A 13,160-nucleotide genomic window follows, 5' to 3' on the forward strand; every position below is an offset into this window, starting at 1 on the left:
GGCACTACAACATGTAAAAAAAATAATATAAGCTCTGGCGGACTTGGTTCTATAGTAGGTCTTAAAGGGTTAAATAAATATCGTCAAATAATCGAGATCTCAATTTCAGTGAAAATAATCGTGATTATCATTTTTGCCATAATCGAGCAGCCCTAGAATGCGATTTACTTTTGAATAAATGAGTAATTTTTTAAAAACACCACCTTTGATTTTAATAAGAGGTTAATGTACAAGCTATTTTGATTGTTGAGGCAAAAACTGTCAAATAATGCAATAAAATGGGGAGGAAAAAAATGACCATAATGACTTCCTAAGCTAACCGAACAGATTCACAGGAAATTGTCACATTTGAAAGCTGGGAAAAGTGAAGGTTTTAAATATTTTCTTCTTGAAAAATTACTTTATTATGGCATTTATTATCATTTGATTTTAACAATCATTGCTGATTAATCTTCAGTCAGGTGACAAAGCCAACCATTGTCAAACTTAAGGATGTCTTGGCCAAATTTTAAACCTGCGCCGACTGAACCTTTAATCAAAACTCTGATTGAAACACAAGACTTGATGTGTTTTCTCTGATTCCTTTTGATCTTCTGGTGATTTTCTTGTTGAGGCTGAATCTTCATTAAACACTTTCCTTTCCCTTGCCATCTGAAAAGAAAAACAAATCATTTGAATCTCACATCTTTTCTTTAGTTCTGATGACCTTTTTTGATGTAAATATTTAAGCTGTTCCATTGTAGCTTCAAGCTAATTACATGTTTGTACATGAGGAACTTTGACCTCCTGCAGACCACCGCCACACTCTTTAGGAATGACTGGGATAAACAGTAAATTTTTTTCTTTTCTTGAGATGCATTGAAACACATTTAAACCAGAGTTTTTATTCGTGTTAAAACAAAAGTAAGCACACCAGAAATGTTGGGAATAAACCAAAATTATACAGAATAAATCTTAGATCAGAGTCTCAGCTAGTTGTTTGGTTATTTTTTTATTTTCTGCTCTGTGTAGCATTTCTGCATCATATTGCTCATCACTTTCTATTGTTTTACAGCAAGCAGGCAGCTGTTTTCTCATCATCTAAGCTAGTAATAAGGTGGTAAATCTAATAGTAAGAGCCAGATCTTTCCTCTACAAAAATTGAGGTAAAACACGGCTAAGAAAGAAACATTTTCGCTGGTATAGCAACAACAGTGAGATTATGGCTTTAGCAGCTGCTGTACTGTTCAAACTCTCGCATGCTTATTATTATTCTCCCCTCAATGCAACACAGTGAGATTTCCTGCTTTTCATCAGTTGTGCCACATTTTCAGTGAAGAACTTGACTGTTGAGAAGAGTCTGCTGCTGTCACAGTGTCTCTTGTAGAACATCCCATTAATTATGCTTTTTAACTTTATTAATGTATGCTTGCAGTGAAGACAGATCAGCTTCTAACAATCAAAAAGGAACTGTCGCAAATCAAAACCAAGATCGACTCACTGCTGGGAAGGCTTGAGAAGATAGAGAGGCAACATCGCTCTGACGCCGGTAAGATTTGACAGCCAGGAGGGGAGGACCTGTCTGATGAGCATGCATAGAAAAACGGGGAAGATGCTGAGAGAGGCCGCCATGTACTGAAATAAAAGCCACACAAACGTCCTTTGAGGAGAGTTGACGGAATGATACTGAACATAGTAAATGCTTGTTCGGAGGCTTGTCTGAAATACAGGTTCTTCTATTATCAAAACAAGATAGAAAATCAATAAATCTATTATGCTCTGATGTTAACTGCCAGTCTTTGTCTCTTGATGTCTTTTGCCAGAGATGCAGAGGAAGCAGGAGGAGGTGTGCGAGTGTCTCCATGGTGATGCAGCAGACCACTCTGGGGGGGAAGAAGTGGAGGGGACGGCTGAGGTTGAGGCAGGGGAGATGACAGACGGTGGTGAAGACGACTTTGAAGATGAAGGCACAAGCGACATGGTGAGCAGGCCAAGTACCCATGTCCAGTATTAATAAGAAGTTATTTGGTTCCAATTTAGCTGCAAAGTGTGTGTGTGTGTGTGTGTGTGTGTGTGTGTGTGTGTGTGTGTGTGTGTGTGTGCCTGCAAAAGTCACAAGAAGTCCTAATTACCTACAGATTTTCTTGTAATTTTTTAAAGTGGACTTGATTCATATTTGTGCAGGCTTTCTGAAGGTCCTTCAAAGTTTTTCTTTGGACACTCAAAGTCCACTCCCCCGCCCCCGCGTAGAGGCATAGTATTGGCAGTACTTCCCTAGCTTCCAAATTACACAAGAACAGGACAGAAAATCGTTGGCAACAAGGCCTGTAGACTGATGAATCCAAATCGTTGTCATTATTAGTGTAAGTCATTGCCAGTATGCACAGAGGTCAGGAGAGAGGTATAGTGGTGAGCATCTACATGGAACTATGAATGCAGAACAGAACCATCAAATTTCAATCCACCAATACCATCTGCAACACAGCTGATGTCATTTTCTTTTAACACGACAGTGATCCAAATACACTGTCAATGCCGTAAAAGCCGATAGTAGCTGACGAGAAACACAGTCATGAATCACACCCCTCCCAGAACCTGGACCTCAACATTTTGGAAGCAGTGTGGGATCATTTTGTGAGAGAACAGAATAAAAGGCACCCAACATTCAAAGAATACTTTGATTGTCCTTAAAGAAGCCTGGAGAACTATTCCTGAAGAATACTTCAGGAATAGCTTACATGAAAGCTGTCTGTGAGACTTCAGGCTGTGTTGAAGAATAAAGGTGCTCACACCAAATATCAACTTTCAAGCACAGCAGAATTATTAAAAACTCTTTTTCTGTATATCCATGTATGTTTCGACGTTTCCCATCCCATCTCCCAAGCAAGATATAAAGAAATGAGGGGTGTTTCAAGACTCTTGCATAGTAGTTTATCTATACTATGTTTTCCACTGACATAATATGCCAATAATAACAGTAAGTATAATGTACATTCAACTCTGTTGTATAAATAACTTTGCCTTAGATGGAACCCTTTGAGTCATACAGGATTCTTATAAAACTAAAAGGTGAAATGGTCATGAAAAAGTAATCAGGTTGTTCGTGGTGATGGATACAAAGTTTTGCTGTCTTTTGTGACAATCAGCATGATTTGAAAAGTCTAAACTATATGAGTAAAAACACTCAGAAAATGATTCTTCACCCGCAATAAACACAATACAATACTCTGAAATATATATAAAATTACATTTGAATTTATTTAATTAATTAATAATTAAAGATAATGTGCCTGGTACAAACTAAATGTGTATCAATCAATTAAGTTTAGTTTGACCAGATCCCATTAAATGTAACATTTTACATTGTACTTATGCAACAAAATTACATGGATAAATTACATATAATTAAATTAGTTGAAGTCAGAAGGGCAATTTTTTTTATTTTATGTTATTTTTGAGTGAGGTGTATTTTGTCACTGTCTGAACAACATACATGCTGCAAAGTGGGGACACGTTGTTGTGGCAACCAAGAAAAGTAGTAGCTGTTGTTTTAAAACTTAATCTTAATGTGTTTTGAATTAATATTGTATTACAAAGTAATAACTATCATCAATGACAAAATAATTCGAGGTCGTCTCTATCACAAACCGCCATGAAACTGAACAAATCACATGAAAACACCAAAGTCAGCAGCACGTAACGGTGTCTGTGAATACTTTGGCTTTCCTTCCCTGTCTCAGACAAACCTGAATGGGAGGAGTTTGTCTTCGGAAATGTATTTTACATTTTTAAACTCTTAGTTTGGTCAGGTTCAGGCAACAGAACTTAGGTTTGGGAGAGACCCTTATAATTTTCCCTCAGATTGAATAAAATGTGTGGTACTGAGCCCATCTGCCAGAAGAACTCGAAGGCAAACTTCTTCTCTGTGTTATACGCAAAGCCTCAGGCATAGAAGTTTTTTATAAATCTTTGAAAGCATTGTTTATTTTAATAAAAGAGTAAATAATTTAATTATACAGTTAAAAGTGCCAGACTTTTTTAAGTCACTATCTATCGCTTAGTGAGGTAACGCACGATCACTGATGAAGAGAGCGTTTATACTTAGTTTCCACGGCAACATACTTTGAAAAACTGCTGTATTGAAACCTGCCATGGCAAACCAAACATTTTCTACTGATGCCACCAAGCATTAAAAATAATTTAACTGACAAAACAAGACTTGACTTTCACAAGATATTTACAAGAAATGGGACACATCTGTCAGCTACCTCAGTAATTACTGCTGTCATTCATCTATGAAACAAGACAGCTGGAGTAACGGAACAAGACGGAGCAACAACACTGAGCTGTTAGATGAAGAGCTGCAGGTGACAAGCTATGCACCTCCAGCTCCTCAGTAAAGTTAGGCTCCTGTTTGCAGACGCTTCGCCGTGTGCAGAATGAAATCGGAGCAAAGTTTCTCACAGAGTGTTTGAAACTGATCTGCTACTAACTACATCACTCTCTGGATACACTTGTGAAACTTTTTGGGTGGTGTTAATTTACTGTAATGCAGTAAAAGAGTGTAATGCATGCAGCATATCACCAATTTTTACTTTAAAAATCATAAATCATCTAACTGAACATTTGCTTTCCAGTTTTATTACTGTGACAGTTTTATTTCTCAAAACTATTGCCTTACTTTGACACTAGAGAAAGGTTATATAATCATACCTGCTTCCTGTTTTATGAGATCTGGACCCACTGTTGGGTGGTTTATTGGCTTCATTCTGCAAGTAGACTAAACTATTGATTACTGGTAATCATTAAAGCTTATATGCGTTAATCCAATAGATACTGTGGCCAAAAGGCTTAGAATAAACAAAAACCCCAAATCCCTATATTGATTTAGTGAAAACACACTGTATAAAATGTGTCTCAGAGGACATGGATGAGATGTGAATTGATGCACATTTTTCAAGGTTTGGACAAACAAAAAAACAAAAAAAGATTTGCGAAACAAAAAAAAAAGTACAGCCATTTCTAAGGTTTTAAAAATCAGGACATGAAAGATCCTCAGGTATTGACCAGGTTCTGATGACTGTGGAGTCCATTTGAGTACAGTGAACTCACTGCCATGTTCAAGAAATCAGCTTAAGACATTTTGAGCTTTGTGACATGGTGCGTCATCCTCCTGGGAACACTGTGGTCGTGAAGCGATGCACATGGTCCGCAGCAATACTCTGAGTGTTATTTGTCATTGAAACAATGCTCAGGTGTTACTAAATGTGTCAAGAAGATATTCCCCACACCATTACACCACCAGCAGCTTGAACTGTTAATAAAATGCAGCATGGATCCATTTTTTCACGTCTATGGTTTTTGTTAAATGAATAACAGAACTTGTGCGAACCAGTTAATTTTTTAAATATGTACTGATGTGTATTTCAGACTTAGAACTGGAAGTGTTTCATTTTTTTAATGACTGTGGATTGAGCTAGAAAGGGAAGGCTATGTTGCTGCCTAGTTATAAAAATTAATTCTTGACTGATTTAAAGCAATCTTATTTCTTTTACTGCAGATAGAGAACCACATATCGGACATTGACAACTGAGTAAGGTCAGTATTTAATCTTGGTTTAACAACACACATTTTGCACAAAACTGAATTTATTTTTGGGAATAACGTATGAAAAACAGAATCATAGAAACATTTTAGCATCCAGCAGTTGAAAGCAATTCGAAGGATCTTTCGCTTCCTGCTTTAAAAAGAGTAACAGAGTAAGAAACATTGCTCATCCTTGGAGTTTAATCCTCCAAAATGTTCTTCTAAAGGTGGGGTCATTCTCTGCATCTGGGGGCAAAAGGAAAAGCAGCTTCTCTGCAGTGATCGCTGATGACTGAACAGCCGCAGAGATGACTCTTTCTCATGTGCATTTCCTGTCAAACGACATTTAAATCTCCCCTGATTTTCTTTGTAAGAACAAATAGCTATGAGATTTAATTTGCCTCTTGGCTGACATTTCCTCCCTGCTGTCCTTAAGTGCCTGCGAGTGGAAGTTTTTCCTTTTTTTTTTCTTCTTTTCCTTCCTCAGGCGGTCTGAACATGATAGATTGTTAAGATGATGGTTTAATGAACTGCTTGTCCTCTGGTGGATATCTGAGTGGTTGCAGGTAATAACAGCAGCGTTAGAAAATTTTAATGTTGGTCCTCTTGAGTTTCCAAGCTTCACAGGAAAATTTAAACCTGCAGCTATCTTTTTTCACATGAGGTCGCTGTGAGAGATGAAAAAATAATAACTTTCTTTTTTCTTTCAAGTTGGGGAATAATGAAGCTTGCATTACAGAAGATGGGAGGACAGATACCAGCAAAATCTTCTTGATCAAGGAGGTGCATTTGACATTAAAGGAAAGGAAGTGACAGACAGCAGTGGAAGAGTGTGTCAGACTTGTATTTTGCTTGTTTGCCTCATTAGAACATGCCACTGCTGATGCATACGTCATCAAAATCCTGGGTATGAATATTCTCCAGACGACTGCAAGATCTTCGCAACCAGCAGTCAGTCATTTCCCCTCGGACTGATTGCTGTTCTGAAAAATACAGACAATACAGTATATTGTGTGCTTATTATATTGTGGTCTGTATTGTGTATAAAAATACAGTTATGTGATCTACCAGAAGAAAATTTGTCTTTTGTTGTACCTCAGATGTTTGTTTCTGTTTCTGTGCATTGAAAACTGTGAAAAGCTGCATTGCTGGCAGAGAGCTAAATATGAATGTAACAGTAAGATATTTTCTTTGACACTCATTAATTCTGCATTTTGTTTTCATTCATTTTGAGCAAATGTACAGTATGTAATTTATTCACAATCTCGCCACATGGTATTGAATGCATTTCATGTTTTTAATTTGTTCTACATGACAACGTGTATTTGAAATTCTTTACTTTCTGTTTACAATTTTAAAAAATTAAAGACAACAATTTTTGCTGTCAGCATGTTAAAAATGTGGCTATCAAGGATCATTTCTTTGCCTCTGTTGTACAGCCATGGATAATAAACCTTTTTGACATAAACTTGTGTCCTTCCTCCCCAAAACTGAGTGGTGTAGCTCGCATTTTTTGTAAATGTATTGTTTCTTTTTCTATTTAAATGGACCTAAAGCTAAGGAAAGACGAGATATACTTCTTGCATCTAGTTTGACTGCCGATTGCATTTAATTTTTTTCGCATTTGCTAACTGATGAAAAGTAGTGCTCATCCCCACCCAGAGACCGTGTTGCATGGACAGTCTCTGGGTGGGGATGAGCATTCAATGTGTCTGACAAGGCGATTGCACAGGTCACCTAGTGGGAGATGAAGTGTTTCCAAATGCTGTCAGACAGACTTCTGAATTATAAATATTTCCCATTAAATGTAGAAATGCAGGCAGATTGTTGACATGTTGCAATCAGTCTGAGTCGATGTACGCCGATTATTGCAACTCATCTGTATCATGTTTCTTTGCAAAAAGAGGTTCATCTAAGTTAGTTTCCAAGTGTCTTTTTTCTGGGTATATTCCTATTAAAACAAGGTTGCTGTGCACTTATGTCATTATAAACTACTGTTCTGCAGCAACTACGCTGCAACTATTTGTTTCAAAACTGAGTTCTGATTAGACTCTGAATGTAAGCAATTCATTTCAATTTCTGTGTGTTTTAAAGACAGATTTGCAATTTTCACAGGTTTATCTCAGTGAATCATCTTATCATCCCAGATTGAGGTCAAACTGACAATTAAATACAATATCATCCTTAAAGACGGAATCATCTTATTGGCATATTATTAAATTCTTGATACACCAACGTTTTTCAGCAACCATTTCCAATAAGATCGCAAGTTCATTGCGCACGGTTGTGCCGTGGTCACCAGTCACTGTTTTCCCTTGTGTGACTGCAGCATAATGCAAACATTTGAAACTTTACCAGTGCGCTAACACGATCAAGATACTGTTAAATAAAACAGTTACTAAGTTTTCTTTAGAGCGGATTTAAATATTGATAATTGAACCCTCAAAAATGCTGATTTTTTTTAAAAAGTAAATCTAAATTTTTAATCTGCACCTTACAAACAAATTAAATAACGAATTCAAAGTCTGGATAATAACAGCTGGAAGACAAAAAAATCAGAGGGAACAACAGGCAAAAAGCAAGAAACAGGAAAGCTAACAAGCTAACAGCAAGGGACATAACAGTATGAGACAACAACAGCATAGGCCTGATGCTCATACCTGCATTAGTTTACTCATAATGTTGAAATGAAATTGTGGGTTTAGTTTATTTTTCCCTTAAAACAACTATGCACATGATGATTTCTTTATTCATCATTTAACAGTTTTTAGCGCTTACAGTTATGCAGAGTCAGGCATGAAAAGGCTGCTGTTTGTGACAGGTGGGTACTGACAGACGTGTGCAGCTGCCAGCTGTCCTCTAGGCTTCACTTCTGCTAAACCTGTGTCTCTGAACTGGACCTCGTCGATGTTTGTGGCCTCATAAGCTCTCCTGTGATATTTAGTTTGTATACTTGGATTATTCCAGTGAATGGTTAATATATGCAAAATCTGCACAGATTTTTCCATCTTGGATTTGAATGCAATTAAAGTCTCCCTCTACAGCCTGTTGATTCTTAGTTTCAGCAATGAAACTGAATTTAAAACAAACTATAGCTGACATTCTGTCCCCTAGGCAACCACCAACGTCCTACTGCCTACACATATTCAGTAACACTCAGAAAAATATGCTGGTAATTAGATAGTGTTAATAAATATCTTTCAGTAAGTATGAAAGTTTTCTACATGTCCTAGTTTACATTATGAAATAAGTTTTTATGAGCGAGAATATCTTGAATGTTTAACACTTTTCGACTAAACAGTTGTCTTCTACTTTGGTTAGTTTTTTTTTAAACAATCATTTATTAAAACCTTTCCTTTAAAACTTGTATTTTATTTAATGTTTTTGTGAAATTCAGGTAGAGTAGCTTTTATACTGTTAATTCAGCATATACTAAAAAAAAAAAAAAGCCTGTTCTTACAATATATTTGTGAGCTTTTTACTTTGCAAAGAAATTCACAATCAGACAGACAGACTCACCAGGCTGCATGTCCTCACCTCATGTGCTTGATAACCACTTTCTCTCTCTCTCTTTGTTTCTCTTCTGTTGTTGTGAGTGTGTGTGTGTCTATGTAAGTGTTTGTGTATTTAAAACAGCTGCCTGTCTTCACCTCTGCAGTGCTGCCGTCTCCTGAAACCTTGCATGTTTAGAAAGTATGTTTTCTCCATTTTTATGTTGTTCTTGTAGTTTTTGTCCTCAGATGAGGTTTGAAGTGTCTGTATCCAGACTGCAACCACCTGTAAAAGGTAGAGGCTCACCAGGACATACACACCTCAGAAGTTCCTGTTCTTGGCACAGCCCCCCGTCCCCTGGCGCCCCCTGCAATGCCCCCCTTCTTAGGGAAACCCTCTGCAGAGGAGCCGTGAGAGCCAGGAACTTATGACTTGTGTGTGCACTCAGGCATCACTCATACCTGCTCTGTAGACAGTTCCTGTCAGAAGGAGGGGGCACAGCAGTGATGCCGGGGGGCAGAAGGTGGTGCCTCAATGCCTCTCTCATTCTGAGAGTGTAAAACAAAAAAAACAATTGTCAGTGAACATTTGATCCCCACTTGGTCACAACATATGGCAACCCCTTCCTAAGCCTGGTTCTGTCAGAGGTTTCGCCCCATTGAAAAGGAGTTTTTCCTCCCCACTGTTGCCAAGTGCTTACTCATAGGGGATTTGGGGGCTTTTTAAAAACTAACCACTGAAAAGTTCAGCGGCATCAAATTTAGGACTCACCAAATATGTAACTGGATGATTCGTGATTAAATGAGAAATCATCCATTTAAAACATATTTGCAAGTCATATTTAGTTGTATATAAATTTGATTCCAGGGACATTAAGGCCGATCACAGACTGATTTGGACAACTGGTAAAAAATAAATAAATAAATAAATAAATAAATAAATAAATAAAAGAAATTGGAAAAAATCAATGTGTCATTTTTTAATATAGATTTCAAATAACATACCATTTGATGTCAACATATTTTTGTTACATTTGCGGTGCTCGTCATGTTATATTCTTATGATTCTGTTCATTTTATGAGTTCATGCTTCTGCCTTGCTTAACTGGTACTTAGCTAGCTTTAGTCATGCTAGCATCAGCACAGGTAGAAACACATACACATCAGAGAATCGCACTATCTACAAATGGAAAACTACAAAAATAAAATTTAGAAAGCTTTCAGATTAGTAAACCTATCAAAAATCAAAGTTCCTATAGTGAAAACACATCATTTCATATTGTGTTCAAGTCAGTTGTTATCCAATTTTAAAACTATAAAATGTGATAAAGTGTATTTTTAGTTTACTTTGTTAATAAAGAATTTTTTTTTAGAAACACTAACGTTATATATAGCAAAATATGAAGCAATCTTCTACCTCCCGTTGACATGCAGACCTGTGGCCAACTCTACAAACCATTTAGAATTTTTTCCAGCTGAGGTGTTCAAAATAGATAACCAAACTGGTGATAGTTACAGTGTAATGTGGGCAACTGACTGCCTAATATAATGTAACATCATCACAATATTTTACGAAAAAGGAACAAATGTACCTTTGTTTCCTCAGCTAAGACAGCTGGGCTGTAGTAGCTTGTGTTTATGTCGAGAGTGCCATTTGATTTAAAAGCAAGGAGCAAAAGACTCCGAGCAGCATATCAGTCAGAAACAATGCCATATATTTAAGGAACAAAGGTCAAATTCTTCATGTGTGTACATGAGCATACTGTTGTGCACATAAACTCACAGATGTATATGACAACTCAAGTTTGTGACCAAAAATTTGTATTCTAATTTTAAAAATGGAATACCATCCATCCATCCATCCATCCAATGTTCCCTCTAATTTTTCATGTGTCATGTATTTTTTTTGTGCGCAACGCAGATTTTCTGTGCACAGAGACTGTGCCAGGAGTGCGCAATTGCGCACGCACGCGGCTTAGAGGGAAAATTGCGTCCATCTTCTTTTGCTTTATCCGGTGCCGGGTCGCGGGGGCAACAGCCTAAGCAGAGAAGCCCAGCCTCGCTCTCCCTCCCTATTCATTGTAATACATACAACAAATATGCATTACCAACTCTTAAGAAAAACAAACAAACACTGAAGTCTTAAATTGAATACCTTTTTCATGCTTTTCAACATCGTGAGAAGATGGAGATGATTTTCTTTCTACTTTCAGTTTATACAGACAGCTGCATGTTTAGCTGAGAAACATTGCAGCTGAGAAACATGCAGCTGTCTGCATGTTTCTCAACATGGAATAAAATGCTGCAAATATTTTTATAATAGCAAACTTTGGAGGCAGAGACATAAAGACTCGCTCGTCACATGTTTTGAAGGTATCGTTGTTCAAAATGAAGAATAAAAAAGAAAAATACTAGAACTGATGAGTGTTGACAAAAAGGGTGCATTGTGTCTATCTTATTTTCTTATGTGGCACAAGCAACTATCCAATGTAGTTATTATGATCTATTCATCTTTTTGATGCCGCATAAATTTTAAGACCACTTATTTGTCTTGCTGTTAGATAAACCACTGACTAAACTGACCCCTAAGCCTCGAGCTCATTTTGCCCCACAGCCAATATTAAATAAATAAATAAAATATTTAGTCTAGAAACTAATGATAAACTTTTTAATAATGCAGATACATGTTATGAAAATATAGAACTTTATAACCTGAGATTTAAAAAAAGCATTTGACAAACCTGATATAACTCGTAACTCTACAAAAACCTTGGACACAATAACCTGTGAAAAACAAATGCTTCATTCATAAGGTTCTTCCTTTCAAAGAAAGATGAAAAGGAAGGTGCTAATTAAAGTTTAGGGTCAGTTAACAAAAGGTGTGTAGGGTTGCATAGGTACAGGTGTTAGATCAGCTAACCTTGCCCCACTCTCCCATCCAGAAACTTTCACTTAACTTCTTATGACACCAGTAGTGGATTTAGAAAGTTTCTATAAGACTCATCTAAAACTTCGTCCTCCACTCTCAAGCCATTTTCAAATCTGTCGGTCCAGATTTAATACCTCGGCAGATATGTATGGTCCAATCCTAATAACGTTGGTAAGCCTGCTGACTTTTAATCTAGGATCCCCATGAGGTTGATATTCTGTAGTTTTACCTTTGGTAGAGACAGTCACCGAATTAGAGAACTTTAAAGCACATATTTTTGTATCTATATGCTTCATGAATTTATTACACACTTATCTCAGTACATTTCAGGAATCGCTCATGGACAGATTGATCAGTCTCAAGACCTTGTGCACTCTTATTCCAATGTTTAGCTGAGTGGTGCATGTCCAAGTAACAACCATATGATGCCATGACTCAAGGTTTCCCTAAAGAAGGCGTCATTGTGCTATACGAGTTTATGAATCCCTTCACCTGTCAGTGGTTTTAGTTATGTGGCTAATTAGTGTATTTACAACTGAAAAGATTTTTCCAGTAATTAACAGTGTATAACTGGTATAATCTTTTCATTCTTCCAGTTTCTTAAACATGAGAATTGAGAGGTCTTTCCATATAATTATTTAATTGCTTCAATTATCAATGTGTAGTCAGGATTTTGTTAACTGAGAAGGATATTTTCCAATAATTTCTGAAGATTGAAGCAAAACAAAAAAAATCAGCATCTGTTGTGAGAACAATATTTAGCTCTAGCCATGTGATTAAAAATATATCCTAATGTCCTGCTAAACTCACTTTGTGCATGGAAATAAAATGACAGTGTTCAGCTCAAAGCATCAGGGAGGCACTCTTATTAACCTTTTCCAAGCTTGTACCAAAGCCTGAAGCTTTACTTCTCTGTAACCTTTCACGCCAGCCTCAAACAATTTTCAAACCAAATGGGAGTAATAAGATGAAAACAAAGGTGCAGAATGATGCTAAAATTCTCCAGTTGGCTTTAATTACAGCACCCTTGTGCATTAGTACTGATTCCTAATTGGCTTTGAGATTATTCCTCCCCTCTGTCTTTTGAAATTTTTTTATTACAGTGACCTTGAAAACTGCAGCCAATGAGAGATAAGGTGCCGAAGCATCAACAGATGGGATTTCTAATTCACTCA

At 36.9% G+C, this 13,160-nt stretch overlaps 1 protein-coding gene across 1 annotated transcript in view; it reads left to right on the forward strand.

Annotated features, from left to right (window-relative positions):
- The window catches only part of LOC102209631 (RNA-binding Raly-like protein), a 26,345-nt gene extending 19,692 nt beyond the window's left edge, over positions 1 to 6,653 (forward strand). Inside the window, exons 5-8 of the mRNA XM_013909777.1 lie at positions 1,415 to 1,528; positions 1,803 to 1,960; positions 5,540 to 5,577; positions 6,277 to 6,653. Of these exons, the coding sequence (XP_013765231.1) occupies positions 1,415 to 1,528; positions 1,803 to 1,960; positions 5,540 to 5,572 (305 nt within the window). The 3' untranslated portion in view covers positions 5,573 to 5,577; positions 6,277 to 6,653. The remainder of the gene's footprint in view (positions 1 to 1,414; positions 1,529 to 1,802; positions 1,961 to 5,539; positions 5,578 to 6,276) is intronic.
- Positions 6,654 to 13,160: the final 6,507 nt, after the last annotated feature.

This window comes from Pundamilia nyererei, unplaced genomic scaffold (assembly GCF_000239375.1).
Source record: "Pundamilia nyererei isolate P.nyererei 1_Seehausen unplaced genomic scaffold, PunNye1.0 scaffold00031, whole genome shotgun sequence".
In the NCBI taxonomy this organism is placed as follows: domain Eukaryota; kingdom Metazoa; phylum Chordata; class Actinopteri; order Cichliformes; family Cichlidae; genus Pundamilia; species Pundamilia nyererei.